The sequence below is a fragment of the Xyrauchen texanus genome, chromosome 32 (assembly GCF_025860055.1).
Source record: "Xyrauchen texanus isolate HMW12.3.18 chromosome 32, RBS_HiC_50CHRs, whole genome shotgun sequence".
In the NCBI taxonomy this organism is placed as follows: Eukaryota; Metazoa; Chordata; class Actinopteri; order Cypriniformes; family Catostomidae; genus Xyrauchen; species Xyrauchen texanus.
The window spans coordinates 24,455,604-24,483,134 of NC_068307.1; the positions used below are offsets into that span (position 1 = coordinate 24,455,604).

General features: G+C 41.0%; 1 protein-coding gene across 2 annotated transcripts in view; it reads left to right on the forward strand.

The window, feature by feature from the left end:
- The window catches only part of LOC127625693 (band 4.1-like protein 3), a 218,949-nt gene that overhangs the window by 175,024 nt on the left and 16,394 nt on the right, over nt 1-27,531 (forward strand). For both annotated transcript variants that reach the window (XM_052101039.1, XM_052101040.1), the window contains exons 13-14: nt 18,609-18,758; nt 26,063-26,179. In XM_052101039.1, the coding sequence (XP_051956999.1) occupies nt 18,609-18,758; nt 26,063-26,179 (267 nt within the window). The remainder of the gene's footprint in view (nt 1-18,608; nt 18,759-26,062; nt 26,180-27,531) is intronic.

The window sequence follows — 27,531 nt, forward strand, 5'->3', positions numbered from 1 at the left end:
GAAATATTAATGTTAATTCATCATTAATTTGAAACTGGCTTGCATGAGACATCTTTGTTTACATACGCACAACGAGAACACAACTGACACTGCTACATGCTTTGTGCCGTTTGCGCTGTGGAGCATGCCAAAGGGTGGGTTGGGTGTTTGAGAACCACTGCAGTAGTCCTTCATATGAAATCAACACATTTAATGGCATCTTCTTTTCTTAAATGTTCCTTAACAATTCCACATGATTGCAATGGGTCTTCATATTTTATTGCAACTGGTCTTCAAATACTTTTCATTTTGGACAATGCTTATTGTTTGATCATTTTAACCCTAATTTAAACCTATTTTTATTAATTGTTTTGTTTAAGAAGTGTATTTATGCTAAATTTATTACAAATCAATGCCAAGTGGTTTGATATTTTGTTATATAATGCCAAGACAAATATTTGTCCAAATACGTTTTGGGGCCAAAATGGCCAAAATAAATGTTCTTTTATATTTTCTATTAGTAGTTTTCCATGTAAAAATAAATAAATAAATAACAAAATCTTTAATTCTATAATTCAGTCATGTTTTATTTGCATTGAAACTACACAGTGTTATTTATGGAATGATATTCCGGACATTATTCAAAAGGAATTGCAAATTGTATTTGCAATTGCTTTTTCAATTTGTGGACGCATAAAATGTGACATAATCCAAACGCAATTGCAAATCGCGCATTACGGTTTGCATTTTCGTTTAAGCGAACGCACAGTGACTGCCAAATTTCAAATGGAAAGAAAAGTCCGTTTGCAACTGTGTTTCCCATATCTTACGAGTTTTGGCCCTGTCATATTTAAATAGCAATTTCAATTACCACGTCTGCTTTTTCACTTTCTCAGCGTCGCGTATGTAGCCAGCCAACACTCAAATGGAATACTATTTTTTTTTTTTTTTTTTTTTTTTATTGCAATATTAACAAACAGAACAAGACGATACATACAAGAAATATAAACAATCTTTCAAAACAAAAGAGAAATTATGGTTCAGAATACATTAAGAGAGGAAATGTGAAAGAAATGTAAATATATTCAACAATAGTCTAAAAAGAAAAGAGAGTAAGAGAAGAAAGAAAAAAAAAGAAGAAGAGGGCACAAAAGAAAAAAACATTAAGAGAGAATATTAAACATGGCACTAATTCTGGATGTTTTCATTGCTTTCTTGTTAACAGAAGTTGAAATTGTATTTAAATACATCTTCAATTCTTCTTTGAAAAAGCTAAAGTGGGGTTTACTTTTCATATATTTACATTTATGGATATGAAACTTTCCAATATATAAAAGAAGGTTTATACAAAAACATGCATTAATTAGATTCTTGTCTTTAACATAAAATCCAAAAAGAATGTGTCTATATGATAAAGAAAAGTTACATAAAACCTTTTGGACAATCAGAGCATCAATATTGTTCCAGAAAGACCGAGTAAAAAGACATTCCCAAAACAAATGATCAACAGTTTCAGAGGAGGCTTCACAAAAAGAGCAGGAAGTATCATTTTTAAATTTCTTTAAAAAGTATTTAACTGGATAAAATCTATGAATAATTTTATAGGATATTTCTTTAACTTTATTAGTTAGAAAGAATTTCTGAGGAAGTGACCAAACATATGACCATTTAATATCATCAAAAGGTTATTCCAATAAGAAATGGAGGAAGGAATTGAAGTAACAGGGTCCAAAAATAATGACCTAATTTTATAATTGGATTTATGTATTGAAAAACAAATAGAACCAACCACAGTAGATTCAGGGCTAGGGGAGAAACAGAAGTCACTGTAGCACTATTATTGTTTCTAAACAGCATACAGATTTCCAAAGAGATGGCCTTGAAAACTATATTAAATTCTTTACTAGATACTGGGAATTGGTATCCTGAAACAAAATCGGAATAATTAAATAAATTACCTTCACTATCAAATAGCTGGTTTACTAATATCACCCCATTATTGAACCAGTTTTCAAGAAATAAAGATTTCCTCTTATGAAGAATATTACAGTTGTTCCAAATTAAAAAATTGTGTGGCGAGAAATTATGCTTGTAAGTTTCCAAGCCATAAGCATCTGCTGATGATAATTGGAAAGTTTGACAGGAAGTTTACTAATTGAATAATTGCACATTAAAAGCAAATGTATACCTCCTAATTGAGAAAAAATATATCTTGGAATTATACTCCAAATAGAAGATTGATTGTGAAGGAAACGTTTAAGCCAATTAATTTTCAAGGTATTGTTAAGAGAATCAAAATCAATGAAATTTAAGCCACCTTTATTATAAGAATCCAAAATAACTGATTTTCTAATACTCAAATGGAATACTAATTCCCTTAGTATTTCCATTTCCGATGCCTTACACAGAAACCTGTCAATCAGGGTCAAGGGTGGGATTATGCTATGGGGCGTGTTTGTCTTGGGAAGTGACGTCACTCACAGTCGACGGTCAAGAGGTGATGCCCTGAACAGATGCCGGTTTATCAAATCAAATCAAATCAAATCACTTTATTGTCACACTACCATGTACTCAAGTGCAACAGTAGGTGAAATTCTTGTGTGCAGTTCCGAGCAACATAGCAGTCATGACAGTGACGAGACATATACCAATTACAGTAAACAACATACTTACACAAAACAATTTACAAATCAAATGTACACATACTTACACAACACAATAATTATATACAATGTACAGTAAACAATACACACAATATACAATACAATAAGTAGGAGTATATGAAATATATATATATCTATGAAGTAGTATATTGAGGAGAATATGTGAGATTATAGATGAATAAAGTGCAGTGCTAATTATTGATCCTGATAGACTGTGAGTGATGTCACTTCCCAAGACAAACACGCCCCATAGCATAATCCCACCCTTGACCCTGATTGACAGGTTTCTGTGTAAGGCATCGGAAATGGAAATACTAAGGGAATTAGTATTCCATTTGAGTTTTGGCTGGCTACATACGCGACGCTGAGAAAGTGAAAAAGCAGACGTGGTAATTGAAATTGCTATTTAAATATGACAGGGCCAAAACTCGTAAGATATGGGAAACACTTTTTCCATTTGAAATTTGGCAGTCACTGTGCGTTCGCTTAAACGAAAATGCAAACCGTAGTGCGCGATTTGCAACTGCTTTTGGATTATGTCACATTTTATGCGTCCACAAATTGAAAACGCAATTGCAAATACAATTTGCAATTCCTTTTGAATAATGTCCGGAATATCATTCCATAGTTATTAAAGAAAAGACTGATTATTGCACTCTGCCCTAGAAAACTGATCATAGAGTTTAATGGTAATAGCTTTAAGACTAGCTTTAAGTACTGTAGTCCACTATAAATTGCAATGACACACTGCCCTGTGCCTCTCCACACCAATAACATTTTGAATTAGCCATTGCTGAAACATCCCAGTCTTTCTTCTGATTTTAGCATCTAAATAGAATGTAGTATCACTCTTCACATAAATGTACACTGTTCAGCTCCTCCACACTGCTGTCATATCTGCCTCTAACTCTCTCTCTAATACATTTCTGATTATTTAACTTTTCCAAGACACAATTCACAGCTTTCTGATCTATCTTCTCCATTTAACCCTTTCCTGGCTAAAGGAGGATGCAGGTCTGGCTGTTGATACTAAACAGGAGGTATTTTAAAGCATCAATGTCTGTGGTTCTATCAATGCTATGCATTTTCTGTTTGATGCAAACAGGCATTCTACATGAGGTTATAGTGCACATTTGCATCCTGTAACTATTTATGATAAATGTTATTAAGTTGTCATGTTGACAGTCATATTGTGTCATAGTTGGCATTTTGAAGTGTTTGGTGCATAGACTTTTCTTTAATCTTCCTAAAAAAAATTGACACATTGAAGATTAGGATTAGGATTGCAATCTGACAGGATGCAGTGCTCTTATGCTTAGATTTGTATTTATTTATTCATTTTTTCAGTAGCAGGCTTTTTCGTTATAAAGATGAAAATGCCTGTTTGCATAAAACAGCCCAAGTAAACAACCCCCATTCCCTCAATCAACCTCCATTTTCCAATCCATTCCTTCAAGATCGGATGAACTTTACATTTAGCTCAAACTTGTAGTACATTGGATTATGTACAATATAGAAATGAACACCTCTGTGTTTACATGGACTTTTGTCATGGATGATTGTTTGTTCCGTATGATACGTACAAATGTGTGTGATTTAGGGATGTGCATTTTGTTCATTTTGATTGCTCGATTGTTATATCTGCATCTACCATTGCATCAGAAGGGACTGTTATCTCATCATATCATGCCAATGGCAGCACATTTAACATTTTGTCTCACATTTTCACAGTTTTTAATTTTAGTAATAATTTTTCTCTTTTGATGAAAATGTTCTTTTGAATTTATCAAAAACTGTCACGGCTCTGGCGAGTATATCAGTTTGTTTTGTATGTTTTGTCATTGTCTCTCCCTCATGTCTTGCCGGCATGCATAATCGGCATTTCCATGAGAACATTTATTGTTTCCGGGGCAACGCTGGTCATGCCACTGTTTAGCTTGCCGAGCTACACCTGTTCTCCTCTAATTCACTCCCTTCTCAAGCCTGTCGTGTTCTAACCTCACACTCTCTGCCTAGTTGGTCTTGTCTCGTGTATCTTTGGTTTCCCACGTGTCGGGTGTGTGGTTGCCTTCAGCTGTTCTTCCACGGAGTATACATTGTCTCTGCCTGCATGTCGGGAGTTAAGTTCGCTCATCTCTGCAGGGCGTTGTTCTGCATATCACTAGCTTTAAAGGAGAATTCTATGAATCTGTTCCTGATTTCCACAATGCATATACTCATCCTATAAACACACATTTCACGGATTGTCCCTTGTGCAACTACGATGCGCGTGCTATTGGCGATCACTTCCCGCTGCTGCAGCTGGTTTTGGAATTTTCTATATTCCTCAACCCATTGACTGCTAATTTTTATTGTTAATAAATCCTTTTGAACGGTTCCTCTGCTCTTGGGTCTGTTTTTCTCACTATCGTTCATTACAAATTGTTCATCATGTGAAAATTTGAGAGCCCAATACGTCACACATGAAACTCTGAACCCTCAACCAAAATTCTTGGATCTTAATACACCACCAAAAACATGGGTTCCCCTTCTGTCGCTCTCTCCACGTTGTGTCGGAGAAGCGACACTAGGGGTCTCGCTTGAGCGCCGATATTCACCTCTGATCTATTGAAAAGGGCCAATGGGACTTGGCAGTCAGTATTTGCATACCCCGCCCCCGGACATACGGGTATTTAAGCGGGGCAAATACGGGAGTTCATTCAGAAAATTTCTTCGAGCCGATGGTCTGTCTGCAGTTGCTGCGAGTTTACACACCACTATAAAACGTTCCTGTTTCCTCTGACGATCTGCATGCTGTTGGATCTTGACGGCGCACAACAGCGGCTTTCTCCTTCACTTTGCACGGCGTGTATTGTTGCCCCTGAGCGCTCGACAGCGCAGACACACATGCACACTGTGTATATTAAAAGAGTTATTTTCCTTAAAGAGTAAATTTCTCTAAAGAGCAAACACAGCGGCGTTGAATGTCCTTTTCAGGACGCCGTCTTTCTGAAGATGCCTTTCCGCCCCTGTGTAGTTTTTGGAGGCGGTGATTTCTCCCCACCTCTGACGGTCATAAAATCCGCCTGGCGTACCTGGGTTGCGAAACACGCAGGCAGCGTTTTTATGAATGGTCTATGTTTTCAGTACGAAAACATAGCCATGACAGCATTGCGGTCGTAGGCTTTCTCTTGTAGTGAGAGAGAGCGCTTCAGCCGCCCAGCACCTCGCCTCCTTCCCGCGGGATTGAGGCAGGCGCCGCTGGCGATGAAAGCGATCTGGGGTCAATGACGGGCTGCGTTTCGCTGGGTGAACCTCCTTGAAACCCCCGCCTCCCGGCACGCTTGCTGTTTTCCGTCCGGGCTCGGTATGAGCATGCTCTCCAATGGGTTATGTTTTCAGCCTGAGAACATAGCTGCAGCAGCGTTGCGATCTCTGCTTTCTTGTGAGGAAGAAAGCCACTTCAGCCGCCCTCTGCTCCTCGCCTCCTTCCTACGGGATTGACGCAGGCGCCATGAGCGATGAAGATGATCCGGGATAATGGCGGGCTGCGTTCGCCGGGTAAAACTGCTCGAAACCCCGCGCCCCCTGCACGCTTGCTTGCTCCCCTCAAGAGCTCGGGATAAGCGCGGTCCGCCTAACGTCCGGCCGCCCGGTCCCTGGAGCTCCCGGACATTGGATGACGACATCACCGCTGCATCGGAGAGCGTCACAGCGGCATCGGATGCGGATAACTAGCCTGGGCCGCCACCTACGGGTCTGCTTGCCCAGTCTGAGCCTGACGCACGGAGATCCGCTATGCTTCCCCGGGCTTGATGATTCACGGGCTGGTGCGCCGCCCACAGCCGCGCCCCCCCCGTTCCTTCCCGGACGTGCACGACGAGCTGAGCGAGCCAAGCTTCCTCGCTCCTCCGCTCACACTACCCTCGGCGGTAGAACGGTCCCAGACCGCTCCCCTCCCTGCAAGTCCACCGGGCCAAGGCACTTCAAGATTTGCACTTGGGTAGTCCTGTTCTTGACGTGCTGCAGGAACTGCACTCAGGCGATGTCCACCCTCGTGGTCCAGAAACATAACAAATGGACTGGATCTGGTCATAGTACAGGAGGTAGACAAAGCACGCTTTCTCAAAATTCTCCAGTCTCCCAGCTCCATTCGGCGACACCACCTGACGACTCCACCCAGCAGTCCTCAGTGGTGAAGAAACAGACGGAGGCCAGGTCACACGTCCTGCCCCGCCGCAAACCTGCCACCAAGGGCCATGCCCTGTCTGCTCGCCGAGGGCGTCCTCCTGCGGCTTTCAAGGAAGAAAGGAAGTGGTGCTCCGCCTCAACGAACGAGAGCGGGCCTAGCTCTCAGCCCCGCGTTGAGCTCCCCGCAGAAAGAGGACGCCCCCTCGTCTCACGGACCCCCTCGAGGACCCAGAAGGCTCCCAGGCGCTCCTGAGACGACCGACCCAGAGATCGAGATGTTAGCTCCGGAGGTGGTAAGACCTCTCCGTTCCCCGGTGGAGGGCCGGGAGGAGAATCCTTTGTTTTTACATTTTCCACATTCTCAATAACAAAGCTATTTCCTTTGCCTCTGGGTCACCTGGCCCGCAAATGCCATTCTCACGGCAATCTACTTTCAGATTACGACAGTCCCGGTACACCGGACGTGGCGATCCCGCCTTCCGCCTGCCCACGACTGTCCCCCGGCCGGCCGGTTCAGACGAGTCCAGAGGATGCCAGCATCAGACCTCCTCCTCAGTCACGAACCCGCCCCCTGCCGGGTGCGCGGAGCAAGGTAAGTGCTTTGAGTCTATTCTCAGCACCTCAGCCTCAGGCCGCAATGAAGCCGCCCGACGCTGCATTACCTGTTCCACCCCGTTGCGAGGCCCCGCCGGGTACATCCAAAATACTCGTCCCTTTGGTGCCCCTAGCGTAGAGCTGGGAAGCGTGGCTTTCGCTTCCCAACGCATCACGCTGGCTGCACCGGACCATTCGACTTGGTTACGCAATTCAGTTTGCCCGGCTCCCACCCCCCTTCAGGGGCGTCCACGGAAATCACGACCATCTTAGCCAAGGGCGCGGTAGAGCCCGTCCCTCCAACCGAAATGAGGAAGGGTTTCTACAGCCCTTACTTCATTGTACCCAAGAAAGGCGGCGGCTTACGACCAATCCTGGACTTGCGAGTTTTCAATCGGGCCTTGTTAAAACTCCCGTTCAAAATGCTCACGCAGAGAAATATTCTGGCTGGCGTTCAGCATCTAGATTGGTTCGCAGCGGTAGACCTGAAGGATGCGTACTTCCACGTCTCAATTCTGCCACGACACCGACCCTTCTTACGGTTCGCGTTCGACGGCCAGGCGTTCCAGTACAAAGTCCTCCCCTTCGGCCTGTCTCTGTCCCCTCGCGTCTTTACGAAAAGTGCAGAGGCGGCCCTTGCCCCGCTACGAGTAGCCGGCATCCGCATTTCTCAACTACCTCGACGACTGGCTCATCCTATGCACACACAGAGACCAGTTGCTCCGGCACCTCAGCCGCTTGGGGTTTCAGGTCAACTGGGAAAAGAGCAAGCTCACTACGGTTCAGAGCATCTCTTTTCTCGGGTTGGAGTTAGACTCAGTCTCAATGACAGCACGTCTCACGAGCGAGCGTGCTCAGTCGGTGCTGGACTGCCTCGCTTCCTTCAAGCCAGGCACAGTGGTCCCTCTAAAACTTTTCCAGAGGCTCCTGGGGCATATAGCGTCCTCCGCGGCGGTCGCGCCGCTGGGGTTGATGCATGTGAGACCACTCCAGCACTGGCTCCAGACTCGAGTCCCGAGACAAGCATGGCACAACGGCACGCATTGGGTAAGGATCACCCCCGCCTGCCTCAAACACTCCGACCCTGGACAGACATCTGCTTTCTACGGGCAGGAGTGCCCCTGCAGCAGGTGTCCCGACGCGTCCTGGTCACAACCGACGCCTCCCGGTCTGGGTGGGGTGCCGTGTGCAGCGGGCACGCAGCAGCGGGCCGTTGGACAGGGGCCCCGCTGCGTTGGCACATCAATTGCCTGGAGTTGTTGACCGTCCTTCTTTCTCTCAGGAAGTTCCTCCCGTTAGTTCGGGACAAACACATCCTCATGAGATCGGACAGCACCACAGTACATAAAGTGCCAAGGCGGTGTACGCTCCCACCACATGTCACAACTCGCCCGCCGTCTCCTCCTATGGAGCCAGCAGCGACTCAAGTCGCTGCGCGCCACTCACATCCCCGGCAAGCTCAACGTCGTAGCGGATGCGCTATCACGACAACGCCTGCCCGGCGGGAGTGGAGGCTTCACCCCAGTCGGTCCAGCTAATTTGGGAGCGGTTTGGCAAGGCCCAGGTAGACCTGTTTGCCTCCCAGGAAACCTCCCACTGCCCGCTCTGGTACGCCCTAACAGAGGCTCCCCTCGGGACAGACGCGCTGGCACACAGCTGGCCCTCGGGGCTGCGCAAGTACGCATTTCCCCCAGTGAGCCATCTTGCTCCGGTGCTGTGCAAGGTCAGGGAGGACGAGGAGCAAGTCACGTTAGTGGCCCCCTACTGGCCCACTCGGACTTGGCTCTCGGAACTCAGGCTTCTCGCGACAGCTCCTCCCTGGCGAATTCCCCTGAGAAAGGACCTCCTCTCTCAGGGACGGGGCACGCTCTGGCACCCGTGCCCAGACCTCTGGAACCTCCACGTCTGGTCCCTGGACGGGACGCGGAAGAGCTAGCTGGCTTACCGGCGACCGTTGTGAATACAATCAACCAAGCCAGAGGCCCCTTCTACCAGGCACCTTCACGCCCTAAAGTGGCGCTTGTTCGCAGATTGGTGTTCTTCCCGAACTGAAGACCCGCAGAGATGCGCTATCAAGTCAGTGCTCCTGTTCCTACAGGAGAGGCTGGACAGGAGGCTGTCCCCGTCCACCCTCAAGGTGTATGTTGCCGCAATTGCCGCCCACCACGATCCTGTAGACGGCAAGTCTTTGGGCAAGCACGACCTGATCCTCAGGTTCCTGAGAGGCGCCCGGAGGTTGAATCCCTCCCGGCCAGGCCTAGTTCCCTCCTGGGATCTCTCGGTAGTCTTGGCAGGACTCCAGAGACCCCCCTTGAGCAGCTTGAATCAATTGGACTCAGGGCCCTCTCTCTTAAGACGGCCCTGCTGATCGCTTCGCCTCTATCAAGAGGGTCGGGGACCTGCAAGCGTTCTCTGTCAGCGACACTTGCCTGGAGTTCGGTCCGGCAGATACGTCTGTGATCCTAAGACGCTGACCGGGCTATGTGCCCAAGGTTCCTACCACACCATTCCGAGATCAGGTAGTGCACCTGCAAGCTGCCCCGGAGGAGGCAGACCCAGCCCTTTCGTTGCTGTGTCCAGTGCGCGCCCTGCGCATTTACCTGGACCGCACACAGAGCACCAGACGCTCTGAGCAGCTCTTTGTCTGCTTTGGGGATGGCAGAAAGGGAATGCCGTCTCCAAACAGAGGCTCGCCCACTGGGTTGTCGACGCCATCACACTGGCTTATCACACCCAGGCCGTGCCCCTACCCTTGCGGGTCCGAGCTCACTCAACAAGGGATGTTGCGTCCTCGTGGGCACTGGCAAGGGCACCTCCCTAGCAGACATCTGTAGAGCCGCGGGTTGGGCAACACCCAACACCTTCGCGAGGTTTTACAACCTCCGCATTGAGTCGGTTGCGTCTCGTGTTTTCTCAGGTCCGAGCCCGTAGAACTCGGTAACACCTCGGTGACATCAAGGTAAAGTAGTGCGCCTTCTTCCCAGGGCGCCCCACTCCGAGTCGGGCCCCTGGTCGATTCCTCCCTAGCCCTCCGGGTCCGCGGTTCAGCAGAGGAACTCACCAACCCAAGCCACTGCGGGTACCCTGATGGCTACCCTGTACTGGTATAGGTGCTCTGTAGGTAAGGCCTCCTGCTCGGACTCCCCGGCTGTGATTGCTCTATGCGAGAAACATAGAGAGAAAAGAGGCCCAGCCAGGCTGGCCCGTTCCCATGTTGGCAAACATCGCCTTGTTCCCCTCCCAGGGTAACTAGAAGGATTCCGATGTTCTTTTGGGGCATTGGGGAAGGGTACGTGCAGCCAGGTATAGACGATGCGCGGCACTGGATGAAATCCCTGCCCGCCTCTGTATCGGCGGTTCACGTACACGGTTCAGTGCATGGCAAGATTGGAATGGGTCCCCTAGTGTCGCTTCTCCGACACAACGTGGAGAGAGCGACAGAAGGGGAACGTTTGGTTACGTATGTAACCTCTGTTCCCCGAGGGAGGGAACGACACGTTGTGTCTTTCCTCCGCCATGTCGCTGAACCGAGCCACTGTTGTGGCCGGACCATTTCGGCTCCTCAGAAAAATCCTGAATGAACTCCCGTGATTTGCCCGGCTTAAATACCCGTATGTCCGGGGCGGGTATGCAAATACTGACTGCCAACTCCCATTGGCCCTTTTCAATAGATCAGAGGTGAATATCGGCGCTCAAGAGAGACTCCTAGTGTCGCTTCTCCGACACAACGTGTCGTTCCCTCCCTCGGGGAACGGAGGTTACATACGTAACCAAACGTTATGTCCCCATTTTCTGATTGGCTTCTGATTTGTTACAAATAGTTCATCATGTGATGTTCATTCAATAACATTTTTGTTGGCGATAATGTGCAAAATTTCAAAAACTTGTATAGTATCAAACTGTAACAGACCAAATATTCACCAAATTTTCAATATTTTGAAAAATGTATTTATTATTTACCATTAACAGTTTATTGATTCTGTTCAACAAATTAAAAGAACATGACAGAAAATGCCCCACCCGACACAAATGTGCACCCCAGTGGTCATAAATATTTAGAAACATAAAAAATAAAAGAAATATACTTTCAATAAACAATATAATTGCACAATTGTGTGTGCGTGTGTGTGCTACTCCAAAAAATAGCAGGTGGAGCACATTTAAATACCTAAAAAAATATATTTTCAAAGGATCTCAACACACCACTTACATATATGTTACCAAGCGTATTAAGCTCCCTCACACTATAGTCTGTCCAGCAGAAAGGGGACTTACTAATACATCATTTTGGTTTCAGCCATATGCTCGAGGCTACATTTAAATACATGTCCAAATTAAACACTCAAATGCGAGATAACGGGGTGTAACTTAACTTCTCGAGTTAGTTTGATAGAAAGGCTTTGCAATGGCGAAATAGGAGCAAGAAGTTCCTGTTCAATTCAAAACCAGGTAGGGGCTTTCTCAGGTGGAAGGAACCAGTGAGCCAAATGTCTGAGACGAATGCATAATAATAAAATAAATATTGGGTAGGCCTAGCCCACCTTTGTCAATCGGCCTATGCAATTTACTGAAATGTAATCTGGGACTTTTACCATTCCAAATGAAGGACTTTGCTATGCTATCAAATTATTTGAAATAAAAGATAGGGAAATCAATAGGGGGAGATTATAGCAGGTAGTTGAATTTTGGAGTACAATTCATTTTAATAACATTAACCTTCCCAGTCATAGATACATTTAATAAAGCCATTATACCCACATCGCTTGAAAACCTTATTATTTAAGGGTCAAAATGAACTAACTCACACAAATTTTCTGGGAATAAAATACCCAAATATTAATGCCCTGTTTGGGCCACTGGAAGTTGCCCAGCTGAAAAGCCATTACCAGGCAGTTATCTTTGGATTTAGACCAATTCACTTTGTATCATGAGAACTTAGACAATAAATTAATATTTCTGTGGATGCAAGACATAGATCTAGTTGGATCAGAGACAAATGATAAAATATCATCAGCGAAAAGCAAAAGCTTTTGTGGCACACCTCCCACCACTACCCCTGCCTCTATCCAGAGTAAAATAATCTGAAATTAATCAATTAGTTTGAACCGCTGCTAACGGGTGTCTATAAAGTATCTTAATCAACCCAATAAAAGTATTCCCGAACCCATACATTTCCAAAATCTTAAAAAGTTAATCCCATTCTACTATATCAAATGCCTTTTTGGCGTCAAGTGAGATGGCAACAACCGGAGTATGATCGTTCACCACTGTCCACATGATATTAATGAAACGCCTAATGTTATCAGAAGAGTTACAGACCCAAATAAAACACAGATGATCTATATGTATAAAGAGATGTCATAACTTTACTTAATTGGCTAGCCAAAATTTTTGACAATATTTTAACATCTAGCTGGATCAGGGAAATTGGATGGTAACTCTTACACACGCTTGAATCTTTCTCCTTTTTAAGAATCCGACTGATTCAGGCTTGCATCATGGTTGGCGGAAGCTTTCCATTCATTAATGATTCTGAATAAACTTCTAGAAAAATTTGAGTCAGTTCTGTAGCATAATATCTAAAAAACTCTGCAGCAAAGCCGTCTCCAAGGTCCTCCCCCAAGGTTATCTCAGAATCAAGAGAATTTGTTTGCTCAGTCATCAGTTTAGGAAGTTCTAATGGTTCCACAAATGTCTAATATCCACATCAGTAGACAAATATGTGGAACTATAGAAATCAAGATATAATTCTTTAAAAGCATTATTAATATTGTTGGCCGAGGCAAATATTTCACCACCAGCAGATTTCACTCAAGGAATGATAGAAAAATACTTTTATATATCTAGCCAGATGTTTCACTGCTTTTTCCCACGACTCAGAGTATGACTGTCATGCCCTGAATAGCCAAAACTTCCCCTTTCCACAACAAAATAGTATTATATATGTATTTCAATCGGGTCAATTCCCTGAGGCCATACAACAATATTTGGCGCTTCAGCTCTGCCTCGGTACTTTTATTATTCCCTTCCAATTCCACGAGTTCCTGTGTTTTGGATTTTTTGGGTGAACCCCTAAGAACCACTTTAAGTGCATCTCAAGCCAAGCCCACAGAGGATACTGAGGACCAGTTGGACTCCATATCGATAGTGATTTCAGACTTTAGCATTTGTCGGAATTCAGGATTTTGCAAAAGAGATACATTAAAGTAAATATGATTTATTTTTCTCTATATATGGCAACATCTCAAACACACCAGGGCATAATCTGAGACCAAAATGTTTCCAAATGAGCAATCAGCAACTGATGAAATGAGGGACTTAGATATAAAAAATATATATATATATTCTAGAGTAAATCTTATGGACTGATAAAAAAAAATTATAGTCCCTCCCAGATGGGTTCAAAAGTCCCCAAATATCTGTAAGACCAATAAAATAGATATCTATTTAACACTTTTGGTTCACTAAGATCAAGGACTGACTCCATCAAAAGCTTAAAGTCTCCTCCCAATATTATATCATGAGGGGTGCCAGCGCCTTGCAGCATCCCTTCAAGATCTATAAAAAAGCCCTGATCATAAATGTTAGGTGCATAAATATTAGCAAAAATAAGACTTTTCCCATAAATTTCAGCTAAAACTATAATGATTATTCCTAATTTATCTTTAATCTTTTTGAGACATTTGAATTGTAGATGTTTACTTATCAGCTTAAAGACTCCCCTGCTCTTATTCAAGCCAGCACTAAAGAAAACATGCTCACCCCATATCCTCCCAAATTTTCCAGCTTCTTGCAGAGAAATATGCATTTCTTGAAGAAACACGATATCAAATTTATGCTTAAGAAGAGAAATAACCTTCCTTCTTTGTATGGAGAGCCCCAACCCATTCACATTCCACATGGAGAGAGACAATCCCCTCATATTAACATTTTATATTTTGACACATAAGAAAAAATAGATAGTGTGTCAAAAACAAGATTATAAACACCACATTCCTACATTAGTGCAGCAATCAAAATCCAAACATACATTTGAACCAAACAAACAGAAAAAGATAAACGTTCGGATTAACCCCATGCATGACAGCACCAACTGGCATCAGTTCCTCTAAACTCAAACAGTCCATGCACGCCTACGAGAACCCCCGTGACAACTTTACCATTGGAATGCTGAAGTCTGGTGTTTCTATAAACATTTTGTGAGACAGAATTACACAACAAAAGATAATCTATAAAGCTAACTCCAGCCAACAGGCAGAACCAGCACAAAAAAAGCATGCAGGTTCCTCAAACAGTCAAGCGAATGTTCAGTGAGCCAGCCCACTTGGCTGCAACGTGAGTACAACAAGATAAATGAGTTACTCCATTTACTTTATGAAGGACATCCCTTGCCCTGGGCATGTGACATCATTAGCATCTATTCACAATTTGGCTGGGAATATAAGTGCAAAAGCAACCTTCAGTTGATGTAAAAGTTTCTTGCATTCCTTGAATTGATCACGTTTCTCTCTTGTAAAATTCACAAAGTCTGAAACAAAAAAATGCTATGGTTCTTCCAAGAAAGCCTTCCTTCACTCCTCGCCTTGTGTAACACAAGATCTTTATCGGATGATCACACAAATTTGGCCAGAATTATTTGGGGCATGTCTCCCTCTGCGGGTTGCTGAGCAGGAACCCTGTGAGTTTGCTCGATTGCCAGTTTATGGCCTGCTATGTCGAGCAGATTCGGAAAGAGTCCATTCAGGAACTTCAACATACCCTGTCCCTCTGCTCCCTCAGGAATTTCGATGATACGTACGTTGTTCCGCTTACTACGGTTCTCCATGTCCTCCAACTTCTCCCAGACATTCTCCAAATCCACCTTGGTCGCTAGCGGATTAGCAGATAATTCCCTCTTCGATGACTCCAGGTAATTTATCCATTTCTCAACACCCCCCACTCTTGTAACCACATCAGTGAACTTTGCCTCCATGTCAGTGATTGATCGACGTATCACAGCAAGATCCTCCAAGTCAGCAACGACCTTCATCAGCATTACCAACATGATCATTTCCCACTCTTTCCCTACTAAATAAACTTCCAGGCTTGCAGTTTGCTTGGGGGTGTCAGCTTGAGCAAGTTAATGTTTTTAATGTCTCCAGAGCTTGAGGATTTTGAATTCTTTGACATATTGTCCTCCTAGAACAGTTATGGAAAAGAGTGTATCAAATCTCATCGGTTTATGTCATTAAAAGTATTAAAACTAGCAAATTAAAACTCGCTGTTCACAAGTCCGATCCTTGCATGGTGTCACGTGCAATTATTCAAAAATGTATCAAACATGCAAAAATTTAAATGTTTAATATGTATGATTAAACTACATGAGAAAACTCTCCTGAAAACCTGAGCTTGTGAAATAGTACCATACATTTTGCAATATCATAAACGTTAGGAATTTGCAACTGAGTAACTTCTAAAAGTTTATAAAACTTCAGTGTATTCATGATATACTGAATTTTAAGATAACTTTTACACTGATGAATACGATTGCACAAGATGCATTTTCAGGGTGTCAAAAGAGCTCGGTCAATTTAAAATCAATTGGTTAATCAATTAATTGGATTACTATCAGGAAGACTCGCAGACTTGAGGGAAATTTAAGATTACATTTATTTGATGAATATAAAACAGAAACGTAATGTCTCTCTTTGGCGTTCCAAAGAAGTTGTACTCGGAACCATCATATCCTGCCGGAGATAGGAGGCAGGGCCGAGGAGCCTACCCTCGTGCAGGACGGGACTCAACTGGTGGTGGTGGGGTGGTGGAGGTTGCCGTGTTAGCAGACTGAAACAGCAATGTGATAGATTGTGAGCATACTTATAAAGCAATGGCTTACATGTGATTACTGCACTTACATTGGACTTTAAAATGTGTAGGCCAGTTGCCATTTTATGGCAAAAATTTCATTTTTATAATCACCTTATTTATGAATCAGTCACCTCTGTAATAATGACAGGATAGCACAGAGCTGTACCTTTAAAAGCAAACACTCACCAAAACCTAGCTCAGTTACACACCAATGCTTTGTCATTTCAAGTCCATATTGATTTGGAGGTGACCAAATATGGTGATGTCTGAGTCGGTTAGTTTGCTCTGTAAATAGTCTCTCCACTTCCATTAGCTCATCCTATTCATAGCGATCTGCTGAGAACTGATGCGAGAGAATGAGAGGCGAGCATTATTGCTTTTATTGTTTGGCAGTGTATTGAAAGAATCAGTTTGAATTAAGGGAATGTCTCCCTTCACATGACTTGGCACCTGTATTCCACAGTGTCCATCCCTCACATGCACGCTACAGCAGATCTCAATGAGATTGCAATGCACTCAAGGGATGTGTGTGAGACACTGCCTACCTCTGAAACTGTATCAGTTGGTGTTGAGTTACTTTAGAAACATAACTACTATAAACATTATTTGAGCTCACATTTCATAATATTGTATTTGTTTTGTTTAAGTACAGTCAATTTATTTTCCTCACCAGAATCTTTGAGGTGGCACTGTCTCCCTCTCCTCCTCTGAGAAAACGGTACTGGTCAACGGATGCCTAAATTAATGAGTGTTGCAACAAAACCTTTGGACTCATGACAGAATAACATTTTCATTAACCCTAAACGTACCCCAACATTTTTCTTATGCTCCATCCCCATTGAAATCAATGGCTTTGCAACATTTTCTGACATAGTGTATGTATAAAAAGTAAGCACCCTAATCCTCTTAAACTGAGTGTTGAATGTTGTTGCTTCCTTGACTGAAAGTCACCATGCGCAGTGTCTGTGTACGGCAGTTATAACTCTAGTCCCAACCTTAACCATCAGATTTCAAAGAACCACTCAATATGCACATTCCATGATTGATCAATGAATTCACTTCATAGTACTTGAATACTATGCACATCCCTAATAAAGATCTTCCCAGATCATTGTCCTTCCTGACCCAGTGTGATCTTGAATTGTTCTTGTTTTTGTGCTGGTTTCTGTCTCTTCTTGTGATTACTGTCCTGCCTGTGACTAACCCCAACCTCCATCCTGTTCATACCTCCATCTCTGCTGCTTTCCTCTACCTATCCTCTTCACCTGGAGCAGGAATTAACACCTCTACACAAGCAGGAGGTATCTGTTCCTCAAAGGTCACCTGTTGAGCATGCTTTTCTGTGACAATAAAAGGAGTCTCATATTTTACAGTACAGTACAGCTCTAATAAAAAATACTATGTAGGAGTAAAATTGTACACCCTGGAGTACCAGAGCAAGAGGATATTGTCCTCATTAAGAAGGGAACAATTAGGAATTGATAAATAAAAAATAAACAATACATTGCATGATAATAAAAATAAAATAAAAATAAATGTTACAAATAAACATAAAGGCTAATTAAATACAAGCTAGCTAAGTTAAAACAATGGACAAAGAACATACAGCTGCCATACACAATTTGCATGTTGTTTGTTCAAAGCATTCACATTTGTTAGTAAAAACATTTGTAAACGAATCAATAAAAGCTGGTACAGAGATGTAATTGTCCAATTTCCGCAATTGGGCCAATTTTCAGCAGTTGATTACAATCATTAGGGGAAGCAAATTTGAAGACAGAGCAGTCAAATTAAGTTTTTATTTTATGATCATTAAGAAGAATGGATTTAGATTATCTAGTTCGATATGTGAAGGATTGACATTATAGACTATTTAACACATAAGCTGGTGTCAGACCAAACAAGATTAAGTAGATAAATATAAGCCAGAGAAGTTATCGCAGAATTTGCAAAAATTAACAGTTCTTACACTATCACATTGATAAATTATACAGCTGACAAGCGTGGCAAATCTGTCTCTGCCAGGTCATGCAAAAAAAAAAAAAAAGTATAATAATATACTGTATATATATATATATATATATATATATATATATATATATATATATATATATATATATATATATTACCTTTAAATACAATCATTGAAACAACCACGGTACCTTTTTATAAGGGAATAAATAGTCTATTCATATCTATTGATTCAGCCCCAATTTTCATCTCATGGATTATTATTATGCAGTTTTGGGGCATGTTAATCCAGCCTATATATGTTATGTCATACAATAAAGGAACCTATTTCACATCTTTCAAGCTGGTTTTCCTAAACTGTTGTTTGTCCGCTGCTGTCTGCAGTTTCTAGATAAGTCAGAAGATGTTCTCCTGAAGCACCAGGCCAGCATCAATGAGCTGAAGCGAGCCCTGAGAGAGCCCAATAGTAAGCTGATGAACCGGGAGAAGTGTCTGTCAGAGACGTCCCCAGGCAGCACTCCAGAAAAAAAAGCAGTGAGTATGGAAATAAAGCAGAAGGAATGTAAGACCCTCAGCAATACGAGGTTGAAGCTTTATTTATTTATTTTTTTTCTGTTTGGCTTTTAGTATGATGTATAAGACACAGGTACATTTTTGCAAATATTAAGTTGCTGTTATACTTGCAATATTGGCATATGTTGCTGGTGCTTGGTTCTTTTTCTACTGTCTTGTTGCCTTAACACTTTGATTCCCCCAGGGGTTGATTTTTAGTAAAACTGACAGATTTAAACTTTTGTCATTTAAAGGTCACGTGTCTTAGACACGTTTTGCCATGCTTTATTATTTATTTGTATTAATTTAAATAAACTTTTTATTTAATTATTTATTTAAATGCACATTGTTAGTAGACAAATTATAAATAAATTAGTCAGAGTGTGAAAAGTATATTTTGAAAAAAGTCTTATATACAGTATTATGTTGTGTTTGTACGTGTGTTTGTGTGTGTATATATATGTGTGTGTGCCCAGAGGATGCTGAAAAACTTGAAAAATCAAACTCTGTTTCTCCTGAACAGCAGAAGTAATTATACAGCAAGGGTGTTAGTGTTTATTGACTAACTAATTGGTATCTACTGATGCATATTTTTGTTTTTGCTGTACTGTAAATGCTGTAATTGCAGAATGATGTAATGTTCCTGCAGCATCCAAGTATAAAATGTATGATTTTATGTTCCTTGCTATGCTCATGCATTTTCTATGTACATTATGTGTTATTTAAAATTCTTATTTCAAGATATAATTTCTCATTTGTTTTACTATTTGCATGATGATGATAAAGTATTCAATAAAATAAAAAAATAGAAAAATATATTTTTATTCTTGTTAAGCAAAACCTATTTTTATTTGCCAGACATGTCTTTAATTACTCCATAAATGTAAATAATGTAAGACGATTTTTGGTTGATGTTCTCCTTTTTTCTGCTGGTCTTGGACTCAACCACCTGTCAGGAGGCTGTTGGTGCAGGCGGAAGGGAACCTGTCAACAGCCTCTCGGTGGAGGGCTTCATCCAGAAGACTGTACTGACTTCACCCGAGGTTCCTTTGACATGATTTCCGATTAATCATTGAGTTATTAATGATTTGACATGACAGTATGGTCCTTTTATCAACAGAACTAACCATTTTTTTAATTTATATTGTTAAATAGGGCTCTGAGGAATGGGTGTTGATTGAAAAACGAGATGTGTATCAAACAGACTATGAAACAGAGGAAAAAGAAAAGAACAAAGCTAGTGCATCTCCACCCTCTCTGGTCATTGAACCCCTTCCTAAGAAAAAGAGGGAGACAGAAAAACAAAGAGAAGTCACTAAGATGATACACATTGATCTAATGGGAGAGGACGGTGAAGAAACTCAGTTGCAAATGGAAACTTTTTCTTGCCCAAAAATATTTCCATTGGAAAAGTCAACTGAAGCAAAACAAAAGAGTGCCACAAGTGAATACACTACATTTGTATCAAGTACTAAGGCTAAATCTGAATTATGTACAGAAGATACATCAGAAAAAGAGCCTTGCCCACCTGCTGAATCAAGACCTGAGAATGAGAAGACCTTAATTCCATATGTTATGGAGGAGTGTGCTCCACAGAAAGTTAGAAAGGAGAAAAGGCCCCAAAGCTTAAACTTAGGGATATTGAGGGACTTTGTGTATGAGACAGAAGCCAATAGTTCAAACATTACACAAGATAGTGTTGAGTCTGATGAGGACAATAATACGAAAATTATAGAGGAGACTCTGATCTGTCCTCCTGGAGAGTTCAGTTCAACAACAGACACATGGTCACCATCCATGGCTGAAAAGCTAAATCAGCCAGCCACAAACATATCTGCTGGAACACTGCTTGAAGAAAAGAAAAGGGAGTTTGAAAAAGTAATGGAAAAAGATTTGCAGATACCCAATCAAGGAGCAGCAAGATCTGATGATGCAAGAAAGCTTGCAGAAGTTCAAGAGAAACCATTTACCGAAGTGAAGATTATGAACACTGAAGGCAAACAAGAAAACCAAGATTCAGTAAATGGTCCTGGCAAAGACGAGCTGAAAAGAGCCAAGACAGATATCAGATTTGAGGTCATGAAAGTCATCATGATTGACAACTGCAAGGACAAAGAAGAGCCTGGGGATGTATACATGCAAAGAATGGAAGGGTTGGGTCTTGAGAATAAGATAAGCAATATTGAATTAGAGAAATGTGAGGGCATCCAAATAGCCAAGGAGCCAAGAAAGACAAGCCAGAGAGTAATGGGACATGTGAGAACAGATATAACAAGAATTGTTCCATTGAAACCTGAGAGAGTGAGGAGTCAGAGTTACAAAGATGACTTAGAGATTGGACAAGACTCAGAACGGATGAAAAGAAACTTTAAAAGATACAGTATGAATGAATCTTTTGAAAGACACTCTGACCCCAGTAAGTTTTATAGCAGGGACACTAGCTCCTCCCATGACAGCTTTACCACAAGTCCAGTGAAAGCTAACACAGGTCAGAAGGAATCATACAAAATGGACCTCTTAATTTCAGAGACCTCTGAGCAACAAACACTATGGAATGTAGAGGGTTTACTACAAGATAGAGCTATGCAGGATGAGGACACTACAAAAGACATCAGCAGAATGGTCCATGGAGATCTTCTGCTGCAAGATGAGGGAATTTCAGATGTCCAACCTCACATCTCCAGGACCCCAGTCCACCAAAAAAATGCCCCACCAACTCCCCCAGTTAAAACGAAGAAAGCAAGAGAATCAGGCCTTTTTCTGCGTAATAGTCGGAACTTCAGCAAAGACCCAACTCTGGAACCCGACAAGAAGAACCTTTTGGTAAATCAGCTTGGAATCTTCTGAATTTTCACTCATTGGACAAAAAAGTATTGCATTAGCTTCAGATCGACTCTCGTATCCATTATTTTTTATTTTTTAACCTAAACATACTTGTGAGTACATTTAAAGCATACTCTCTGCTTGCCCATGAAGGGAGGGGTTGGTGAATGCCACCTGAATGCCACCCGAAATTTGGATCTTCAGGTTGTCTGTTCGACATGCTCTTCGACATGATCTTGATTTTCCCCACAATCTCCTCTGCTACCAAAACTGTTTGATCAATATCTCTATTGGATTGACCAAAGAGCATATGGAAGGTTCCAAACTTTGGCCTTCAGCTTTTATACCCCCTCTCTTCTGGAATGAGTCTTGAGATTTCCTTTCATTCCACAAACCTGAAAGATATTTTTCATTGTGGTGTTGCAAGGAATCACAATCTCTTCCATACACTCATGGCTAGATGGTTTTCCAGACAGCTGATTTGTAATTTAAACTGCCTTGAACATTATGAAATTGTTGTACGTGCCATTGAATTCAGTGTAATTTTGGTTAAGACCTTGTTACATTTGTACATTTATAGTTTCCTAGTTCTAGAAACAGCTATAATTTGATCGATTCTCCTTGTGTATTGCTCTTTCTGGCCTATGACTTGTACTAAAATGGCATAGTACTTAAAAAAATAGAATCTCGAACAGCAACCAAACTGAACATTCAACAAATAACATCACTTCTCATGAAATAATGAACGCTGCATGCTCTTGAAAATGTGTGATTGTTATTCAAAGAGACGACCTGTCAGTGTTGCCAACTGTTGTTCGAGCACAGAATTGCAATACAATGTCTGTGTCTTTAAACATGTTTTTGGCGGTGGAATGAAAGGAATAATAGTAATTTAAAAAATAAACTGTAATCTGACAGTTTGAAGCCATATCCTTGCTGAAGCCATATTCACCTGACAGTCTGGAATTTATTGTCACTAGGAAGCACAAAATTAAAAAAATTATTTTAGCTTATGAGCAACAACATCTGAAAGCAGGATGCTGATTGCAAGCGATCTTTGACTTCTAATCTGCCTTTCATTTACCACCATTCTGCTTATTTAAATAACACAGTGTATGCTTTGAAATGACCAATGATGCATTTTCAATAACATTTTTTTTTTTTTAAATTTAATGTGCCTGTTTCAGCTATTTTAGTTTGTATCAGTCAACTTTTGGATTAATGTGTTCTTTATTTGTTATGGATCTTCTATAGAGCATGACACCAGTTTGTTTGCCTCCGATGTTTCACTGGCTCTGTTCTAAAACCTAGTGAGCTGCCAATGTAGTCAGAATTTTAAGGCATCATTTGCACATTATAATATAATATACATATTAAATATTGTATAGTAAATATATTAAATACATGTTTGTATACATTTAATTAAATCAACACTAAAATGTATCTATACAAAAAGTTAAATCTAATTAACAATTGATTATTTTACCCAATATCCATGTATTCAATGTTTTTTTAAGTTTATTAGAGTATCATACTGTTAGCTTTGCATCATGCTAATGACAAATTCTTTTGAAATCAGTTAAGAGTTGAATCTCTGTCAGATTTCCACAAGTTGCCTTTTGTATGACGAGTTGCTGCCAATGCATCCTTTAAAATCAGTCACTTGTTAGGATTCCATCGCAGTGAGGATGCTGGCTATGTGGGATTATTAGCTCACAAGGTTTTGGCCACAGTGCTGAAAATAACCCAGAGTTTTGACCATTGAAAATGGATTTGTGTTCCATTTTCAATGGGCAACATTACTAAAAAATGCATTTTGTTCTGTCAGATTAACAGACAAAATGTTTAATTCTGTTTACTTTGTGGTTGCCATCTAAAACAGTCTTTGCATGAAAGTTTATCAAGTGGGCACTTCTAGTGAGATTTCTAATATCAATTCCAAAAAGCTAAGAAAAAAACCTTTAACAAAAGTGCACCACAGAGCACTTCCTAAAGATTAAACCATGTGAATTAATTGATTAGAATATTATTTTAAAACTAGAATCACCTTGTAGGTTGCTTTAAAACCTACTAGAAGAGATGAACCCACATGTTAAATAAGCATCTTGATTTTTTTTTTTATTGAATGAATTAAATGAATTAATTGAATTTAAAGTTGACGATGGCGTTTTGAAGAGCTAGAGTATCTCAACTAATGTGTTTTGGTGTTTAGCTTGCAAAAAGTGACTTCTCCCATAGATCTCACTTCTATAACACAAACTTTAGACTGCTTCTCACACTTTCATTTCCTCTGTCTGCTTTTCCTCTACAGGAGTCTCTGTCCAGCACTATTACTCATGGAGACCCACAAGATTATGTTAAGGTCTCTCAAAAGCATTTTGACACTATGCATATTCTTGCATGTTTTTCTTTAAACATGGCTTAACTTTCACATTCATTATTGATATAACCATGTTAAAAGCATGCTGTAACAGGGTTCAAATGGGCAAGGAGGAGGTGGGAACCGGCTGAACAGTCAAAATAATGTTTAATGAAAACTTAAAAAGACATACTGTAAATATAAACACACACGGCAGCTGTGTGTGGCTCTCTCTCTCTAACTGCTGCATCCGGCTTGGTCTTAGGCATCTCCTTTGCTGATTAGCCCACCCTCCTCCTTGTCACACATGCTCATACTAGTTTACTACAATCTGTTCACTGACCATCTTAAGCATGTTGCACACAAAATGGCAAGAGCTCACTGAAATTTCCAATGAATGTAAGGGCACATGTTTTTTGTTATCAGTCCTTTTAGAAACACGGTTAAAAGGAACAGGTTAATAGAACGAGGAAGAACTAATAACTAGACTTTTTAAAGTTTGCCAGATTGTTTTTCTGTGGCACTTTATATCAAGAAAACCAGTTATCCATAAGCAAACCTGTATATTCCACTTTGTTATATCTGTGAACTAATCGGTACTTTTTTGTTTTGGACAGACTTCTGAACTGATTAATTCTTATCAGAAAGTTTAGACACATTTTCCACTTTTTCCTACATTGATTTTTATTACCATTCAAAGAGTGGTAATAAAAGTATTTATTTTTTTTCCCACTCTGATCTATTATAGATATATAATGTAATTACCACATATAAAAAATCTAGCTATGTGAGACTATTCTCATACTGAATCTACCTATGAAATGTTCCTGTAACATTTTGTATCCGTTTACCATGCTTGCTCCATCAGTGATCACATCTTCAAACACCTTCATTTACAAACACCTTGGCATATGATATTTTGTAATACATGAGAGCTGAATGGAAATGCTGCCTTAGGAGATGTCTTTGCATGCATGATCCTATGGATCATCATTACATTTTTCATCCAGCATGAATTTCTTCATACCTCCATCACTGCTGCTTCTTCATTCTGTGTCACGGCTTTTGCTGGACGTGATGTAGCAACGCAGGCCTCCTTTCTTTCTTCAACAGTGGCAGCCTGCCTCCACCCTGGATGATGACTATAATCGTGAGCTAGTCGGCTTTAAGGACCCCAACCTGGCCATCGAGAGAAAGTGTTCCAGCATGACTATCAGCTCCACATCTAGCCTGGAAGCGGAGGTGGATTTCACTGTCATAATGGACTTGCATAGTGGGATGGAGGAGGTTTCAAGAGGCATGGTGGAGCTGGGCAAGAAAGACCAACAGGCAGAGATGGATGGGGATTGCTTTGAGGAGACCCCCAGGCCTCACACAACCCATCATGTTGATTTGCAACATGTATCGCCCGGGAGGGAACGTTTCCTCATAGGTCGCCCACATCAGGATATAGAACCTGTAAGGACCGGTTTTCACTTATTCAACAGGACAGCGAAAAAAATTGTACTTCATGTAATTATTTGTGTTTACTTTTTTTGGTTGGGGGGTTCTTTTATGTTTTGTTTAACATGTTAAGATTTTCATTGGAATTGGATTTGTTTCTGTCACATATTTCCATTTTTATAGTTGATTTTTTCATTCATCTTTTTTTTGTTCTTCATTTTGATTAATTAGTGATCATCATATGTTACATTTCACAGGAAACCACATGCAGAACACAGCATGCTAGTGTGCAGTTAAAATGTCATCTTGACTTGATGTGTGTAATTTTCTGGATGTTAAAAATCTCTTATGCTACAGTAGCTTAATATACAGAGGCAATTACATTGTAAGCAAGACTGAAACTGATTCTGCTTCAAATGGCTTACTAGTGATGTGGGACTATTTGTTTGTCTAACAAATGGAAGACAATTGGAGTGTTCAGAAAACCTGTTAAAAACAAGTTGTTATTTTTGCAATTCCAATTGTTGACAGGAGTGGCACATAAATTACATACTACACCTTTAATTTCAGATAATGAACTTGAAATGGCTATGACAGTTTGTAAGGATGTTATAACAAAAAAAAAAAAACTCAACAAATATTTTTTTTTTATACCTATCAGCCCCCTGTTGCCAAGAAAGATGCCAGTGCTGTGAGTGCCGCCCACATCTTGAGAAAAGTGGAACCGCATTCCAATGGCTCCGAAATGCCTTGTGCTGTTGAAGAGGTCTCTGATCATGTGAGAGTTTAACTGCAATTTGATCACTGCCACTGTTAAATTGTATAAATTGTATTATAAAGTTCAAATGCAGTTAAAGGAATAGTTTACCCAAAAATGAAAATTCTCTTATCGTTTTCTCTCCCGTATGACTTTCTTTCTTCTGAGAAAACACAGACAAAGATATTTACATAAATGTATGATGTTAATAACCCTACAATGCAAGTCAATGGGGTCAAAAACTTTCAAGCTCCATCGTATCACTTCAAAAGACATGGATTAAACCACTTGAGTCAAATTAACTTTCAAGCTGCCATTTTGTGTTCCCCAAATGTTTGAGATGTTATCCATCCATCCATTTTCTTTACCGCTTAGTCAATTAGTGTCATGGAGGCAATAGGGAGAGCAGAGAGGCCCAGATATCATTGTCTCCTGCAATTTCCTCCAGCTCAACCCGGGGGGAACCCAGCTGCTCCCAGGCACACTGGGAGATATAATCTCTCCAGTGGGTCCTGGGCTGACCTAGAGGTCTCGTCCCAGTTGGCGGTGCCTGGAAGAACTCCAATGGGAGGCACCCAGGGGGCATCCTTACCAGATTCCTAGACCATCTCAACTGGCTCCTCTCAATGTGGAGGAGTAGCGGCTGTACTCTGAATTACACCCGGATGGTGGAACTCCTCATCCTATCACGGAGAGTGAATCCCGCCACCCTGCGGAGAAAACTCATTTCAGCCGTTTGTATCCATGATCTTATTCTTTCGGTCATTACCCAGAGTTCATGACCATAGGTGAGGGTAGGGATGTAGACTTTTTGTAATCATTCAAATTTTATCATAACTACTGCTCATTACCTTAATTTTTAAGTGAACTATTCCTTAGATAAATTCTATTTAGTACATTTGGTTTCTGTATGTTATAGCTGCTTAGCCGTTTTGTTCCTTGAATAGGGTGTATTGAAAATAGGTATTAGGAATAGGTATTGAAAAATTATTAATTTTTTTATAGCAAATAGTCAGTGAATGTTGGTGCTTATACTTCATGAAATGTTGATAATCAACTTCAGGAGGTCAAACCTTAATATTATATGAGTTATTTTAATTTAGCCAACATTTTATGTATTTGCAATTTTTGCAACCCTGTAGGTATTACTGTTAATAATTTTTATTTTCTAGCAATAAGCATCAAATAAACTTCTAAAGTAAATAAAACATTTAGAAAAGATAAATAAATAAATACATTTGCCTAAACTGAGCTATCACTCATTAGAGTCTAGCCGGTTTAGCTCCAAATGTTGATTTATAATTATTGATAAACTAAATTCTCCCATAAATTAAATATTTTAATTTTATTTATTTTATAATTTTTCATACATT